The 18566-nt window shown below is 37.0% G+C and overlaps 1 protein-coding gene across 2 annotated transcripts in view; it reads right to left on the bottom strand.

Moving 5' to 3' along the window:
- sbf2 (SET binding factor 2) overlaps window positions 1-18566 on the bottom strand; it is a 207335-nt gene that overhangs the window by 20797 nt on the left and 167972 nt on the right. The window contains exons 27-34 of one of the 2 annotated variants that reach the window (XM_049465532.1): window positions 17524-17725; window positions 15910-16106; window positions 14641-14781; window positions 11423-11512; window positions 6348-6422; window positions 3643-3821; window positions 2213-2389; window positions 764-865 (exon numbers count right to left, since the gene is read on the bottom strand). In XM_049465532.1, coding sequence (XP_049321489.1) covers window positions 764-865; window positions 2213-2389; window positions 3643-3821; window positions 6348-6422; window positions 11423-11512; window positions 14641-14781; window positions 15910-16106; window positions 17524-17725 — 1163 coding nt within the window. The remainder of the gene's footprint in view (window positions 1-763; window positions 866-2212; window positions 2390-3642; window positions 3822-6347; window positions 6423-11422; window positions 11513-14640; window positions 14782-15909; window positions 16107-17523; window positions 17726-18566) is intronic. The other variant, XM_049465533.1, reaches the window with a different exon arrangement.

The raw sequence follows: 18566 nt of genomic DNA, 5'->3' as shown, positions 1-18566 counted from the left end.
TTATGTTCATTTGTCAGGAACAGCAATGATGTTCCCGGGTCAATCTGACCTGCTGCATGTTTAATTATCCAAAACATAATATTTACTGCAAGATTAGACGATATTTAGTGCAATAGCTTACCTCTAACAGTTAATGGTTCAATTAGGATAATTCACTAGTTTTTCATAAAAAAATATATATACATATATGTTCAAACTTTTTTTTTTATGTTTCACTACTTTATTACTTTTAAAACACCAACATAACATTGAAACATAATGCAATGCAATGTTGTTTTAGGTTTATTTTTTGCAGGGGGTGGTTGCAAATATGTGAGATGAACCTTTTTTATATATATTATGTGTTGATTACACTAATTAAGGCAACCAGAAGTTTCATACTGAAACAAATACTATTAACCTGACTATTTTTCCTAGATCTTCAAACTTTAAAATGGGTCATTTTGAACCAGAACATAATAGGAGGGTTAAGGTGGAACAGAAACATTTAGCTGTCTAGGGAGTTAATATAATACCAGCATTTTTTAAGGTGGTCATAAAGAAAAGGGCCATTATGCATTAAAACTACATTAAACTAAGATAATTGAATTTTAACTAAAAAAATAGTACATATTATGTGGGTTTCTTTGGTCAAGTGTGCCGCCATCTTGCCAGTGATTTCTAATAACCCTCTGTTCTCTCCCAAAAAAACAATTATTACACCCTACCTTCAGGTGTAGGTGGTAGGGGAAAGTGGTAAAATGGGATTTGGCCAAATGCTCACCTGTGTGGTGATGTCCCAGCCATCCTCTAGACTCAGCAGCACTGAAGAGCCGCTGTCCAACAACTCCACTTGGATCAGAGCCAGCTGCAGCAGCTTGTGAATCTGTGACACACACACACACACACACAAATATATAAGAAAAACACTCAGACATGTCTACTCTTAGAATCTAAAAACAGTTTACAGCTTCCTGTGCATTTATTGTCGTGGGTGGCTGGTATGGGCACAGTTCACTGCTGACTAAGCCCTCTGAGATACCTTGGCACAGTGCCCCACAGATAATATTGTTCTGGCACATGAGTGGCAGGAGGTTCTCAGGCCAAGGGGCTTCAGGGGACACGAGTATTAGCGTGGTAAGCAACTCCACTGCGTTCCCATCTTTGTCGCGCTATTTCCTTGGGGAGAGCGTACTAAAGGAAGTGTCTTAAAAAAGGGGGTCAATGTCACAGAGAACGAGCTCCGGTCTTTCTCACAGTCTTCCCCACCGTGAACCATTAGCAGTACTGGGAAACAGACTTCAGAGAAGGAACAAGTGTCTCAGTGAAACCCAACAAACCATGTTTTGCAGGTGGTCATAAAAAGATGCTGTTCAAACCTGGCAGTATAGCATAACTCCTGGGTGATATTTATATTTTATATTATATGCGACACAGACTGGTTTGTTTGTGTGGCAGTGTGAACATAAAGATATACTGAATTATATATTTTTATTTCTTCAGTAGTCTAATTAATACCTGGTTTGTGGCTACTTTCACAACTTTGTCTGAGCAGTCAGAATTCAATTTATTTCAATGTCTGAAACTGAAAAAATACTATAGATTTAGATACTTGTGGTGACTTATTTTTAATATTTATATTAATGGCTAAAATCCTCAATGTTGAGCTAAATCAGTACTAATCATCTCGAGGATATATATATATATATATATATATATATATATATATATATATATATATATATATACATACACAGCTCTGGGAAAAAAACATAAGAGACAATAGCACACAGTTCGCTTTGCTCTCTCTCTGGGTGGGAAGAGTAGATGGTGCTCTTTCACCTCATCACTCCCAGGGTGATGTTGATCAGCACAAGGCGTCTGCGCTTTCCTCTGAGCGCACTGTGATGCTACTCGGTAATGCTGCATCAGCAGTAGTTCGGAAAGAGGTGGTGGCTGACTTCACATGTATCGGAGGAGGCATGTGCTATTCTTGGGTTATTAATAGTGATAGGAGGACTGCAGGGTGGGATAATCGGCATAGCTAAAATTGGATAAAAAAAAAAAGTGAACTAAGGAGTTATACCAGATGTCATTAAGATGCCAGGTGTGAATGGATGTGTTTAAGTGATAATTTTTAATTAATCATCCAGAATGCATGTTGATATTGATGCCAGCTGTGAACTGAACAGAAAGTGTCAAAAAAAAAAAAGCATAGAAAAAATAGGCTCACCTGCAGAATCCACTCGCTCTCCTCCAGAGCTTTGAGGAAGGTGTCTTCAGTGTCGGTCGGCATGGCGCTGGGAACACACGCCCGGAGCAACTTCTTAAACGAGGCCTTCGCCTGACGTGTATCCGCAAACTCCACCGGCACCAGCTCACAGTTCAGCATGGAGTCCAGCTTAAAGCCCTGAGAAGATAAACAGTCTGTATCGACTGGTTCTCACTCTAAACTTCAACTAAATCAAAAGAGACACCTCTAAATCTGCCCTGAACCAGACAAACAAGGTCCACTGTCCCCTGCAAGTCTGCAGATCTGATTTCAGCACATACAACCAGTGAATCAGCTAACTACGACAGTATGTGTATTTATGCTCCACAAAAAGGTCGCAGAAAGAAAGATTTGCAGCACTGGAGCAGCCAAAAGGCCCAGTTTGCATAACTGCAGACCAATATATTGATTTAATAATGATAAAAATGAGCACAGTGGTCCAAATGTAACACAGTTGTAGCCAAAACAGGGAAATGTTATCACTAAATCACCACTTTTATAAATGGGGATTGGGGATGTTGTGTTATCTAGCAGATTTATGGCCATCTCAGAAATATGCCGTCCAAATATTACGCACAAGAAATGAGTTCAGACACTTCAACACTGAGCTGGGAATCTTTACAAATGGAAGAAAGGAAATCTGACACTTGGGTCGATAGTTAGATAATGTCAGGATGCTCTTCTGATGTAACACCTAAAGTAAGACATTCCTTTACAAGAAGTGAGGATTTAAGTCGCACTGTTTCTCGCGAACTCACGCTGTTTCTGGCTAACTCGCTCTGTCTTTCTCTCTCTCTCTCTCACTCGCTCTGTCTCTCTCCTGAGATATCATAATACAGTAATAAGGCTCTAGTCTGCCAGACCTAAACCACACCACACTATTATTACTGTCCCCTCCCAAAAACACAGGGAACCATCAGAATAAAAAAAAAAAGAATCATGATTATAATACATTTTTAAGTAATAACTGATTTAATTTTGTCAATGTAATGCTGATATTTTTTTAAAAAGAACTCTTAAAACTGAAAATCATAAAAGCAATATGCGTGGTAAAAACCTCAAAAAGTATCGCTTGGGTATCGGTACCAAATTCAAAGTATCATATCTGTACCAGTATCGGAAACTTTAAAACAATATGTAGCCCTTTTCACAGCGTTAGCTTTACTTCACACTGCAGTTGCTACAAATGTATAACAAAAAAATATTTAAAATCCATTTAATATGATTTGAGCGGATTTTCTAACAAAAAATGTGGAAAAAGTGAACTATTGAAAGTGGGCATAGCAGATTAAGGTAGATACACCAAAAATATGAAGCATTTCTAACTGCAGGATGTATACCTGGTATTTTTAGGATCACTGTCAGTGATGATGTTTAATATGAGCTCTTACCCTGAGGTGGGACTTCTCTCCAAAGATGTAAAGAGCTGCTTGCTGTCTGAGAAGCTGTGCGTGCAGGCTTTCACTTCCTGTAGGGGGCGCCAGATCCTTGGCTGCCAACCGTGCCCCCACCTCAGTTGTGGAGGGGTGGGGGATAAACCTGCTGCTGGAGCGCAGGCTCGCCCAAACACCTTAATTAATACAAGGGACAAGGAGCTGTCAGCATCTGTAGAATCTCTAACTCAGAGACATACACAACAGAATACAGATTACACAACAGAACTGTGTGTGTGAGAGAGAGAGAGTGATTTAAGGGATTTGAAGGATAAGTGCATACCTGAAACCCTCATTACCTGTTACAAATCTTACATATTTAAAGTTTCTCTACATAAAACTGCTTCTTTATGAACCCAAAAGGATTTCTAAGAAACAATTGATTGTGCATCTAGTTATACCAGATCAATATTATAACCTCCTTCTTCAGGGTTCATACACTTTTTAATCAATACATTTCCATGATTTTTTCATGACTTTTCCATGCCTTCAAGGCAGATTTTCATGACCATAGAATTTTTAAAACAGTGCAGACATGGACAATAAAATTAAAAATCAACTGAAACTGTAATCGAAATTTATTATAGTAGGTCTAAAATGAATCTGACACACAATTGTTAATAATAAAATGTGTGTCAGATCCTGAGAGCTCCATTGTGTAGGCTTAAAATTACTGAATTAACTCTCAGGTGATGTATTTGTAGCTCAAAATAGATTTTCTCCATCGATAAACTGTAACACAAAGATTTGTAGACCAAATTTCCATGACTTTTCCTAAATTTAATGGGTATTTTTATTTTTCCAAAACTTATCCAGGCCTGGAAATTGCTATTTTCAATTTCCATGACTTTTCCAGGTTTTTATGACTGTATGAACCCTGCTTCTTCTTCCTACAATCACTATTTTTTACTGTACAGTGAGGAAAATAAGTATTTGATCACCAAGCAACTTTGCAAGTGCTCCCAGTTAGAAATCATGGAGGGGCTTGAAATTTTCATATTAGATGCATGTCCACTGTGAGAGACATAATCTAAAAAAAAAAAAAAATCCGGAAATCACAATGTATTATTTTTTAAATAATTTATTTGTGTTACTGCTGCAAATAAGTATTTGAACACTCACCAATCTGCAACAATTCTGGATCTCAAATACCTGTTAATACGCCTCTAAATAGTCCTCCAACACTCCACTTATTATTCTAAATTAGAATCACCTGTTTGAGGTCGTTAGCTGCATAAAGACACCTGTCCACCCCACACAATCAGTAAGACTCTAACTAGTAACATGGCTAAAAGACCAAAGAGCTGTCTAAAGACACCAGAGACAAAATTGTAGACCTCCACAAGGCTGGGAAGGGCTACAAGGCAATTGCCAAACAAATGTTGAAGCAATTATTAAAAAATGACGAAAGAAAGAAGCTTAACATGACTGTCAATCTCCTTCGGACTGGGGCTCCATACAAGATCTCACCCCCTGGCGAATCAATGATCCTAAGAAATGTGAGGAATCAGCCCAGAACAACATGGAAGGAGCTGGTCAATGACCTGAAGAGAGCTGGCATCACTGTTTCCAAGGTTACTGTGGGTAAAATACACTAAGAATCATAGTTTAAAGTCATGCGTGGCACGGAATGTTCCCCTGCTTAAATCAGCACATGTCCTCCAGGCCCAGCTTAGGTTTGCCTGTGACCATTTAGATGAGGAGACAGTTCTGTGGTCAGATGAGACCAAACTATAACTTTTTGGTGTTAATTCAACTCGCTGTGTTTGGAGGACAAAGAATGATGAGAACCATCCCCAAAACACCATCCCTACTGTAAAGTATGGGGGTGGAAGCATCATGTCTTGGGGGTGTTTTTCTGCACATGGGACAGAATAACTGCACTGTATTAGAAGAGAATACCCAGGGCCATGTAAAGATTTTAGGGAACAACCCCCTTCCCTCAGTTAGAGCATTGAAGATGGGTCGTGGCTGGGTCTTCCAACACGACAATGACCTAAAGCACACACCCCATAAGAAGCTTATCAAGGTTCTGTTTAGTCTCCAGACCTAAACCCTATAGAAAATCTTTGTAGGGAGCTCAAACTCTGTGTTTCTCAGCAACAGCCCAGAAACCTGGCTGATCTGGAGAAGATCTGTGTGGAGGAATGGGCTAAAATCCCTGCTGCAGTGTTTGGTGCAAACTTGGTTAAAAACTACAGGAAACGTTTGACCTCAATGGTCAATGGCTACTGTACCTAATATTAACATTGATTTTTACAGGTGTTCAAATACGTATTTGCAGCAGCAACAGACAAATAAATTATTAAAAAATTATACTTTGTGATTTCCGTATTTTTTCTTTTTAAGACTTTGTGTCTCCATACCTATTTTACTCACTGTATATCAGCTTTACTGATCATATACCTTTAATACTCATTCTCAGCCAAAGATGTACAGTAACAAAATATAACTACTCTACTACTGAAGGGAACTGATGCGTGGGAAGGGGGTCAGTGGTGAGGTTGTGATTGACTGCATGCGTGAGCTAAAGCTGCAGGGTTAGGGATGCAGATCTTCATCTCTGATGAAGGATAACGTGAGCTGTGATTATGAGGAAGATCTGTCAGTAGCACGGGGAAGGTTAGTTAATGTTAGTAAGGGAGGAAACAGAGGGACTATACCTTGATTGTGGAGTCTCCCCTTAGCTGGAGGTTTTGGGTTTGTGTGAGTGAATAGTTTGTCCCTGTACCCAAGCACTGGTAGATTTAAAGGGTGTGGGGGGGAAGGGGGGGCACAGAGAGATCACATCAGATTTAGAGAAATCACACACTGACACACACACACACACACATACACACTCCTCCAAACAAAAAAACAGGAGAAGAAGATGTAAATGGAGATGGATATGGCATGCACAACATGAATTGCTGGATGATGATTGGTCAGAGGTGGCATCAAGTCCTAAAGTACCATTCTAACCATTCTGCATGTTATCAATTCATGAATAAACAAAAAAAGTTTGGACACACCTCTACTCATTCAATGTGTTTTCTTTCCTTTTACGATTCTTTTACATTCAAATTTAATATTGAAGACTATATTAAAGCTATACAGAAACAAATCAGAATATGTTTTATACTTTAGATTCTTCTAAGTAGCACATTTATCTTTGAGGACAGATCTGCACACTTTTGATATTTTAATCTCTGGAATAGTTTTCTCAGCATCTTGAAGGAAGGAGTTCCTGGAGGTGCTGAACAATAGTTGCTGCTTTTCCCTCACGCTGTGAACTTTTTAAAAACACTTTTTAACTGTTTACTAGGTAATTCCATATGCTTCCCTTAATTGTTGTATGTCTTGAATATTAATCTACAATGTAGAAAATAAATTAAATAAAGAAAAACTTTTAACGAGAAGAAGTGGTCCTGAGAAGAAGTGACTGGTCCTGTTAATTGTCGCTGATATGCTAAAGCCTTGCCTTTTACTTTTTGACGTAATATAAATGTAAAAAAAAAGTAATGTTGCAAAATGATTTGAATGAAATCTTTTGTACACTGACTTTCATTAAAGGTTTTACTGTAAATTAGCAAAATTGGAAATATAAAAGCTAAACTATTTTATCCACTGAAGAATTTCTAGAGCATTTGTATACAAAAGGTACAGACCTTTTAGATCAAAATATGAATTTATCTGATTTTGAAAGTAAAATCGTTGTAGTCATTAAAAAAAAAAAAAAAACTTGATTCTCTATTTTTGCAGTTGTCACTTTCTGACATGATGCGAATAAAATGAATGAACCAATAGAAATGCTCCAAAATCACTTTGAATACATTTTTTTTTACTTTGACTTCTATTAAAAAGTATGAAGAATTGTTATCATTTCCCGATAAATAATATCTACGAGAAAGAGAGAAAGTAAATCTGTGAAATATAATTTATTTTACTTTAAACAAATTAGAGTTATCAGCTTCAGCAAGTTGACAGCTCCCCAGATAAGAGCACCTAAATGCTATACAGAATATTTTGGTTTGTTTAACACTTTAAGTTACTACATGATTCCTTATGTGTTCCTTCATAGTCTGAATCACTTTAATATTCATTTACTATGAAAGAAAAAAATAATAAAACACTGAATGAGAAGGAGAGTCCAAACTTTGACTGGACCTGTATGTCACTATATGTACTTATTATAGACGCTTATTACAGCCATTATAAGGTATTATGTATGTCATATAATGCATTAAACATGCATTCTTAATGCATTATGAATACATGAATACATTACCATATTACATTCTTAAAATGTTTAAGTTTATTAGTGTTTATTCTACTTAAATCCTGCATATATAGAGTATATTATTAGTATCATGGCATGTTTGATCTTAGACTTTAATTGTTACAATTTGGTGAAAATTCAATCATTCAATTAGGGGTGTGGCATATATTTAATCATATTGCAAAATATAAAGATAAAAAAAAATAAGAGACCCAATTAGTTTCTGAATCAGTTTCTCTAAATTTTGCTATTTATAGGTTTGTGTTTGAGTAAAATGAAAATTGTTGTTTTATTCTATAAACTACAGACTTTTCTGCCAAATTTCTCCCAAATTCTAAATAAAAATATTGTCATTTAGAGCATTTATTTGCAGAAAATAATAAATGGCTGTAAAATCAAAAAGATGCAGAGCTTTCAGACCTCAAATAATGTAAATCAAAAACAAGTTCATATTCCTAAAGTTTTAAGAGTTCAGAAATCAATATTTAGTGGAATAACCCTGGTTTTTAATCACAGTTTTTAATCATGCATCTTGGCATGTTCTCCTCCGCCAGTCTTACACACTGCTTTTGGATAACTTTATACCACTCCTGGTGCAAAAAGTGCTTGAGATCATCCATCTTTCTCTTCATTTTTTCCCCAGAGGTTTTCAATTTGGTAAAATCAAAGAAACTCATAATTTTTAAGTGGTCTCATAATTTTGTTTCCATATATGTATATATATATTTACTATATATTCCACATCACCCACTCCTAGCAATACAATGTAATACAACAAATGATGCTTGATGATACACACCTCTGAACAAGTCAGTGCGAGTTGAGTTGATGAAGTCATGGAAACAATTAAAGGTAACAAACAAAAAGTGATTCAAGACGTGTGGAGGTGATTCTTGTTAAGCTGGCCCTGTAAACAATACAGTACGCATGCTAACAGGATGATGGCACGTTCCTCTAAAGCGGGCAGCGCCCTTTCTTATTCTGCAGCGGTACGAGTCGCCGCTTGCAGCTGCTACTTTTAACCCAGATTACAACATCGCTGGCGGTAATCGAGAGACTCGAGTCACTCCCTTTCCCTCTCAGTTTCATTCCTGTAAATAATCAGCGCCTCAGATGACAACTGTTACGCAAGGATCGATCAGTCTCGAGACACGAGCAGAAGCACAGCTAGAACACACAGCAGTGTTCCTCAGCTCAGACACCCACAAGGTGTGCAGCAGCCCTGCATCTGCATCTGCAGCTGCTCCCAGCAAATCAAGTGCTGTGCTGCTTATGGGAAAGATTGCTATTAGTGCAATACACTATTGTTAAAGTCCTGCTTCATTTTTTTTTCTCTTCCTAAAAGCCTCTCTTTCTGTGTATCTGTGTGTGTGTGTATCTGTGTGTGTGTGTGTGTGTTTGTGTGGTGGGTCTTTGGATTTTATGAAGCATGTTCTGTCCTCCAAAGCTCTGTGTAAAGACAGGTTCAGCCGGCCGTGCTGTCACTGGAGAATTCAGAGCAGGCCAAAGCCAACAGAGCCTATATATATGAAAGTGTAGGCCTGTCACAATAATTACATTAACGATTTATTGTACGATATACATACATTCCCACAATATTTTGTTTGGATGACATCAATATCAAAATATAACATTTATAATGCTTTATACAGGGGTTGGACAATGAAACTGAAACACCTGGATTTAGAACACAATAATTTATTGTGGTGACGGACAGTTCTGGTGGAATCAGGAGAGTTGAGGTGCACGTTGAATTCTGCCGTGATTTGAGCAGCCGTGCTTTTATTTTTTATTTTATACAATCCGGGTTAGCACCCGAACATCCCTTTCAGACAGCTTCCTCTTACAGCGTCCACAGTTAATCCTGTTGGATGTGGTTGGTCCTGCTTGGTGGTATGCTGACATTACCCTGGATACCGTGGCTCTTGATACATCACAAAGACTTGCTGTCTTGGTCACAGATGCACCAGCAAGACATGCACCAACAATTTGTCCTCTTTTGAACTCTGGTAAGTCACCCATAATGTTATGTGCATTGCAATATTTTGAACAGAACTGTGCTCTTACCCTGCTAATTGAACCTTCCCACTCTGCTCTTACTGGTGCAATGTGCAATTAATGAAGACTGGCCATCAGGCTGCTCCAATTTAGCCATAAAACCTCCCACACAAAAATGACAGGTGTTTCAGTTTCATTGTCCAAACCCTGTATATCATACATAACTTATAATGAGTTACATAAGCTTGTATGTAACATCAGTGACATTCATTTGACAACAGTTTTTATTCATTCCCTACATTGTAAATGAATACTGTCGAAAGAGCTAGTGCTGCAGTTAGCAGCTAATGCTAATGCTGCTGCTCCAGCCTTAGTGTTGAAGAAACTTTACTGAAAACTGACAACTATAACGCTGCACTTCAGCAAAGTGGCTTTACTGTTCCTTAATACCTGACTGGTAAAATTCATACACAAGGTGCACCAGATTATAAGGCGCACTAATGATTTTTGTGAAAATTAAAGGATTTGAAGTGCACCTTTTAGTCTGAAAAATACCCCATAAAACTGAGAAAATCCAGCCAAGATGTGCAAAGATGTCATCTAAGCAAGAGTTTCTACTTGAAAGATTCTTAAATATAAAACATATTATAGTTTAACAGTTTTTTTTTTTACTAATTCCATGATTTTCTTCATAGTTTGGATGATTTAATATGATGATTCTTTTTTATTGTGACAGGCCCATGAGTGTGTGCATGTGTATGGGAAGTGAGACTGTGGTGGCAGGTGGACTGAACACAGAGAATGAGATATACAATGGCTTGCAAAAGTATTCATACCTCTAGAACAATTACACATTTTGTCACTTTACAATTACAAACTTAAATACATTTTATTGAGATTTTAACTGATACACCAACACAAAGCAGCACATCATTGTGAAGTAGAACGGAAATAATAATGGTTTTCAAATTTTTAAGTTCAAGTGATGTGCAAAAATGAAAAATTAAATAAAATAAAGACTAACCAAAGCTAATTAAGGAATGGACAATAATAAATAATTTCTGCACCATCTCTTTCCTTTCTGAAGACACATAAAGCCCTAAAGTTAACTAGTTAACAGCAGCTATGGTCCTGAACTTTAGCGTAAATTACACACAGCTGCACTCTATTAACTAATTGTTAAAGTGACTTCTGAAGGCCACTGATTTTACTGGATTTTATTGATTTTACTATTATTTAAGAGTTTAAGAGTAAAGGGGGATGAATAATTTTGCACGTTAGACTTGTTAAAATGTTAAAAAATTATGTAATACTTTGTGTCACATAAAATCACTTAAAATCTCAAAAATGAATTTAAGTAAAATAAATTTTAAGTTTTTTTTTTTTACAAGCCACTGTAGCTACAAGATACTAGATACTAAGTAATAGGATAGAAAGATGAGACAGTAATACTCTTTAATGAATGTTAAATGGTCCAGTTACCTCCTCTGGTGAAGCTGTTGGAGAATGAAATATCGAAGTTGACATCGAAGTTGGTCATCTTTGGTATTCTCGATGACCTTCGATCGTTCGCTATAAGAGACATTTGATTCATTTGAATAAAAACATTATGAAATCTTGAATTTCTGACAGTGTTGCATGATCAGAATGAGTCAGAGGACATTCAGGGAAATGAAAACACATCAGCATTGTTTCTGCTTCCATTCATTTCCAATTATTCTCATGACCAGGCATTGCTCAACACGTTTTAAGTTGTTGATACCATTTTCCATACAGCCACGTAATCATTTGTCTGCAATCCAAACTCACCAACTTGTCTTGCAAAAATTAAACCTTCAGTTTTACTTATTTCAGTGCAGACAGTATGAACTAAGGATGCATAAATAGCACTTTTTTCCAACTCAGTATGAGTATTTTTGTAATTGCTGATATGGATACAAATACCTACTTAGAATTAAGCAATCAGGAGCATTATGCAATAGAATAGTTGTTAGTGTTAAATAATGCAATAAAACAGATAATTTGTTAATTTTGGGTTTTGTTTTGACAGAAACACATCATATAAACATTTTCCAAACAAGAAATACATTTTAGATAAAGAAATTATTCTTAGATAAACAATAGAGATAAGTTTTACTTCATTTTTCTTTTTCTATGGATATACAGTGGCGTGAAAAAGTGTTTGCCCCCTACAGATTTCTCTTTTTGTCATACTGATATTTTTCAAATTATCAAACAAACTTTAATATAAGACAAATATAACCTGAGTAAATATAAAAAGTGTTTTAAATGATAATTTTATTTATTAAAGGTAAAAAAAAAAACTATCCAGACCAATCTAGCCCTGTGTGAAAAAAAGTGTATCAGTAAAGCTTGATTACAACAGTAATCAAGCTTTACTGATAACCGGCAACGAGTTAATTCAGCCACAATAGAAGGTTTTACAGCATAAAAGTCCTGTTTATGATCATGCCATAGGATCATCAAGATACGTTTTGGCAAATGTGAAATGGTCTGTTTTGTTCTTTTAGGTCAGCAGTGTTTTTATCTTTACTGTAAAGCAGTCTCTTTCTTATTACTGAATCATTAACACTGACCTTAACTGAGGTGAGTGAGACCTGCAGTTTTTTAAATGTTATTCTGGGTTACTTTGTGACCTCCTGGATGAGTTGTCCATGCCCTTTAGGAGTAATTTGGTCACTCCTGGAAAGGTTCACCAGTGTTCTATGTTTTCTCCATTTGTGAATAATAGCTCTCACTGTGGTTCACTAGAGTCTTAAAGCTTTAGAAAATACTTTCGCATCTGTTTTTGAATTTCTTCAGATCAGGGCATAATGTGTTGCTTTTTGAGATCTTTTAGCTGCTTCATGTTGTAAGACAGATTCTATTTAAGTGATTTCTTGATGCCACAGGTGAGGTAGCTTTCTAAAAAAATTATTTATGGTGGGCAAACTCTTTTTCACATAAGACTAGATTGGTTTGCAGAGTTTGAAATTATGATGAAATTATCGTTAAAAAGTGATTATATTTACTCAGATTATCTTTGTTTGATATTAAAGTTTGATATTTTGAAAAATGGCAGCTGACATCACCTGGCCCTAAAAATTCCTACTTTCCCCAACTTTTTTTCTGAATGTGCTGAAAGCCTAAAATGCAGTAATACATCTATACTAACAAATTAAGTCAAGTTTTCCAGAAGAATATGCAATATAATTGGTATAGCTTCACATGTTTTTTATTTGCATCCTCTCTACTTTTTCTTTTTTCTCTGTTATAAAGAAACTGGCGTGTACTAAAACACTTGAGGAAAGCGTGGCTCTAATACCCCTCAATATGCTGAGACGGCATTATTCTCCGAACTCAGTCTCAGTGCAATCCTCTTAGAGCTTTTAATAATCCTGCAGGAGTGGGGATCAGTTTAGATTACGCTCAGGTAACCTGACGATGGCTTACGTAGTTGTGCAGTCGACTGCATGCTTTCATTGCGTGTATTTGGAGTGGAACTTACTGATTAGTTCCTTCAGTCTGCCTTTGGGCCAGGCTAAAATATTGAATCTTTCTAAAATCCATATGAATTTCACGACATGTGAACCTAACCAGATCTTACAGTGACCCAGTTCTTAATAAGAACCTAGCAGCTATTAGGGTCGAGATGATGCCTTTTAGTTCTATTAGTAGAGAAAATTAACCCCACAGAACCCATGGTGATGTATCTGTCACAGACCCTTTAAAAGCTGTGAACTAGTGCTGGGCGATTATGGCAAAAAAAAAAAAAAATTCAATCTACAAATATCTACAAAAACAAAAAGCTGCTACCCAGCTGTATATCCCACCATCACTAGTGATGCCACAACACAAGGAAGGTGAAGACTAGAACACGCCTCTTCCGACTCATGTGAAGTCAGACCACCTCCTCTTTTTGAACTGCTGATGATGCAGCATTATCGAGTAGCATCACAGGGCTAACGCTCGGAGGAAAGCGCAGCGACTCGGTTCTGATACATCAGCTCACAGATGCCTTGTGCTGATCAACATCACCCTAGGAGTGATGAGGGGAAAGAGCGCCATCTACCCACCCAGAGAGAACAAGACCAATTGTGCTCTCTCAGGGCTCCGGCAGCTGATGGCAAGCGGCATGACTGGGATTCGAACCAGCGAACTCTTCATCATAGTGCCAGTTACTAAAGGTATGAGCAATCTCAAAATCTCAAAAGAAAACATTGCTTGGAACACCTCTGGTTTAAGATCAGGTGTGATGCTGGTGCTTCTTGTGAGGGAGATGAATTTACGACTTTTTAGGACAATTTAAGGCCTATTTTTGGACTGTTCAACTCAGTAAATGCAGAATTACTGAAAATCTATGGGGTAGAAGCTTTGCTGACGGAGCAGGTCAGGACGGATTGGGGCAGTGGGGAACAGTGTGTGATGGAAGAGAGGTGGATTGAAGGTGACCTCTACATGTCCTGTTCCTCTTATATAAGTGCACACATTGTGCTTCAGTTCCTCTGGAGCTCAGGCCCACAAATATAAATAACAGTTTGTGCAATGAGAGGAAGCTTGAGGAGATAAGAGTCTGAAAAAACACTAAAAACAGGGACAACAAACGGCAAAACAAGCGTGAGACAAACATGCGAGCATCCATCTCTCAGACAGAGCGCGGTGGAGGAGCAGGGATGCGGGCAGGGAGGCGGGGAGCGTACCTGGGGAAAGGCTGACGAGCGAGCGGTTGGACAGCGTGTTGCTGCCGTTAGCTTTGAAGTAAATGGGGATGGAGCTGAGGATGGCCTGCAGATACTTCTCCTGCTCCAGACTACTGGACGACTCTGATGAAGTGGCCGGAGCTGGAGGAGTGAGATGAGAAAGAGAGTATGCATACGTTAAATCACCAATCAGATAAAATTTAGACCAGAATATCACTGTATAATGGTATTTCATAACTATTATAAAGCATTAACTAAATTAGATTAATATAAAAATAAAGAGATTAGTACACATGCACCCGATTACTGCTACAGAATATAATTTTTTAAACTAGTAGATTTTAACTTGGGAGTACATTAAGGGTGACCCTCATTTACAACGCAGCCAAGGATTTACAATAAAAATGGAATTGAAAACATTACATAAAAAAATTAAAATAGGAAGGAAAAATAATCAGAATTAAAATTAAGTGATCACTTAAAATAATGAGTTTCTTTGATTTTACCAAAGTGAAAACCTCTGGAATATAATCAAGAGCAAGATGGATGATCACAAACCATCAAACCAAGCTGAACTGCTTGCATTTTGCACCAGGAGTAAAGGCATAAAGTTATCCAAAAGCAGAGGGTAAGACTGGTGGAGGAGAACATGATGCCAAGATGCATGAAAGTTGTGATTAAAAACCAGGGTTATCCTACCAAATATTGATTTCTGAACTCTTAAAACTTTATGAATATGAACTTCCTGCAAATAAATGCTCTAAATGATATTATTTTTATTTGGAATTTGGGAGAAATGTTGTCCGTAGTTTATAGAATAAAACAATAATTTCATTTTACACAAACATACTGAAGTGGTCTCTTTTTTTTCCAGAACTGTATATATAAAAAATAGGAAACATCTAAATAAAATGAGCATAAAAATTAACATACAAAAAGTATAGAATTTATCAAATTTAAAATAAAGATTTTTTTTATTGTAAAAGTAAAAGCTAAAATAAAATGATGAGTAATAAGAAATGGTAAAATTAATAATAATTAACTAAAGATCGAAATAAAGCCAGAGCGGTAGATGCTCCACTGCTTTCTGTAATAACTTGCTTTTTTTACAATAAACTACATGCAATACTTAAGTACAAAAAATGTTGTATACTTTAGTACTTCTACTTCTACGTTTTATCTCCACTACAGTTAGGCATGGGACATTTCTCATTTACTCCCTAGTCCCATAACTTGAGATTGCAGATTCACGTGTTGAAGTATATGTACCTGTAGAAGCTGGGTTCTGCGACTTGAACAGTCCCACCACACTCTTCCCGTGGAAGCCCCCGGCTCGGAGCATCACAGCTTTGGTACGAGGATGTTTCCAACAAACAATAGGAAAACGGTTGTGTCTGTAACACCGAGCCACCTTCTGCAGACTGCTGTCCTGCACTGACTGAGGCACCACCAGGAGCCCAGGATAACTGCAAAAAGAAGAATATTAACTGTACAATTTGTAGAAAATGGTGGTGTATAGCCTTTATGGATTAATTAGTTAATTTTTTATTTTATCAAATACGCTGGTTTGTAGAAGTAGTAATGAATTAAAAAAATAACCCAAAAAAACATTTAACCGTAGCAACTTCAAGCTCAGAATCCAAGATGGCTGCATCGCACATCAATATTTTGTTTGTTTGTTTGTGTTTTGTGCCATATCAGCAACATATTAGCTATTTAATGGCATCGACAATGTTTGTGACTTGAGCATCACAGACTTAAATCAGTTTCTTCATATGAAGGACTTCCAGAAAATGAAGTATTTTAGCTGGTGGAATTTTTCAAACAGTTCTTTCATATTTCCAACTCTGCACAATTCATTTCTGGTGGATAAAAGTGCAGGGCAGACTACTAAGATGTGTTTAATAGTTTGAGGAGTATCACAGATTTGGCAGGCTGGAGACTGTTCACATTAATAGCAAAAGAAGCAGTAGTAGTACAATATCTCGCAAAAGTGAGCACACCACTGCATAACAGTGTAAATTGGCTGTGCCCTCAAAATAACTCAACACACAGCCATTACTGTCTAAACCACTGGCAATAAAAGTGGGGACATCCCTTAGTGAAAATTAGGGGTGTGCCATATCGTATCGTACGCAATAATATCGCCAAATTTTTTTTATATCGTGAACTATATTTTACCCTGAAATATGGTGCCATATAACCCACCCCTAATGATCTCATCAGGGTACTACTTTTTTGCTGTTTTTAGCAAAAGAAAAATTCACACTGCTCTCATTTCCCATTATATATCTACTAGAGACAGATTATATCTGTCCAGTATCACTTATTTTACTTTAATCCGGGATATATGGAGATATTTGGAGTGCATTATTAATATCAATTGTGTTTTCAGTTAGGGGTGTCCCATATCATATCGTATGCACTAATAACATGTACATTTTATTTTGTAGCAATAGTGTGTTTTTGAAATAATATTTTTAATTCATTGTTTTTTTTTTTTTATATATATCGGCAAGAGTACCGTTATCGCGAAAAATTCCATGAAATATTATAATATTATTTTAGGGACATATCGCCCACCCCTAGTGAAAATGTATTACTATTGGAGATCACTAGAGATCACTAGACCTTCCATTTGAGGATGCCCCACAGATGCTCAATAGGGTTTTGGCCAGTTAATCACCTTTACCCTCAGTTAGGTGTACTCTATTATTACAGTTATTATAACTTTTATATATCAGTGTCTGAATAAATCAGTTGATGATTGTAAAACATTCAATACTCAGGTCAAACAAGCCAGCTTGGATTCTGAACATGTGGATGGTGAACATTGAAATTAACTGACCAGAAAAAGTAAAAGCCTGTAGAGAGGTATCTGACCTGCGGCAGAGAGAGTAGAGTCTGTTGACTGCAGTCACGCGGAACTGCTCTCCACTTTTGGAGCGTGAGGAGCTGGCGGTGATGGTGCCCAGGCCCAGCCTCTGATAGTCCCGGAAAAAGGCGCGCTCCACCAGCTGCTCCATGGTGGACTTCTCTGTGGCTTTTAGAGTGCTACTAGCTGGAGGCTCGCCTTCATCTGAGACTGAGAAAACATATTAGGCCAGATTCATACATATATGACCTTTTTGTCGTTTCATTAAAGCATGCATAGAGTACCGGTCAAGAGTATAAACACCTTAGTGTTTTAAAAATTAAGATAAACATAAGTACACAAAAACAAGTTAAACAAACCAGAATATGTTTTATATTTTCGATTCTTTAAAGTAGCACCTCTTGATTAGAATTAGACAGTTTTGCACATCTTGGCTGGATTTTCTCAGGTTAGATTCACCTAGAATTCAGTTAACAGCTGAGAGTAAATTACTTGAATTTCTTGCCTCTTAATGTGTTTGAGAGCATCAGTTGTAAAGTTGTGAAGAGGTATGAATGAATGAATGAAGTTCCAGTTACTAGCATCAGAAAAGAGCAGCTAAATGCTTCTTCAGAGAGTATTTTGGTTTGTTTAACACTTTTAAGTTACTACATGATTCCTTATGTGTTCCTTCATAGTCTGGATCACTTCAGTATTCATTTACAATGTACAAAGGTGTGTCTAAACTTTTGACTAATACTGCACATTAACATGTCTCATATCACTGGATAAAAATTAATATTGTGTCCAATGGAAACTAAAGAGTGCTGCACTGATCTGTAGAAGACGTGGTAACAGCGGGATGTCCTGCATTGAATTAGGATATGATTTCTGCTTGGTGTTTTCACGCACAATTCACTGCTCTACAGTCCACTGTAGGTGGTAATGTCTTTTAAGATGTATTCTCTGAGATCCAGAAATGGTAAATGGCTGCACACTTTTAAACTTTGAATGAAATTAAATTTACCCATCCATTTGGTACCCTCTATCAATCAGGCTCCAACTTATACAG

The sequence above is a fragment of the Astyanax mexicanus genome, chromosome 16, assembly GCF_023375975.1.
Source record: "Astyanax mexicanus isolate ESR-SI-001 chromosome 16, AstMex3_surface, whole genome shotgun sequence".
Taxonomy (NCBI): domain Eukaryota; kingdom Metazoa; phylum Chordata; class Actinopteri; order Characiformes; family Acestrorhamphidae; genus Astyanax; species Astyanax mexicanus.
The sequence above is the reverse complement of the archived record's forward strand: the minus strand, read 5'-3'. Positions and strand labels throughout refer to the sequence as shown.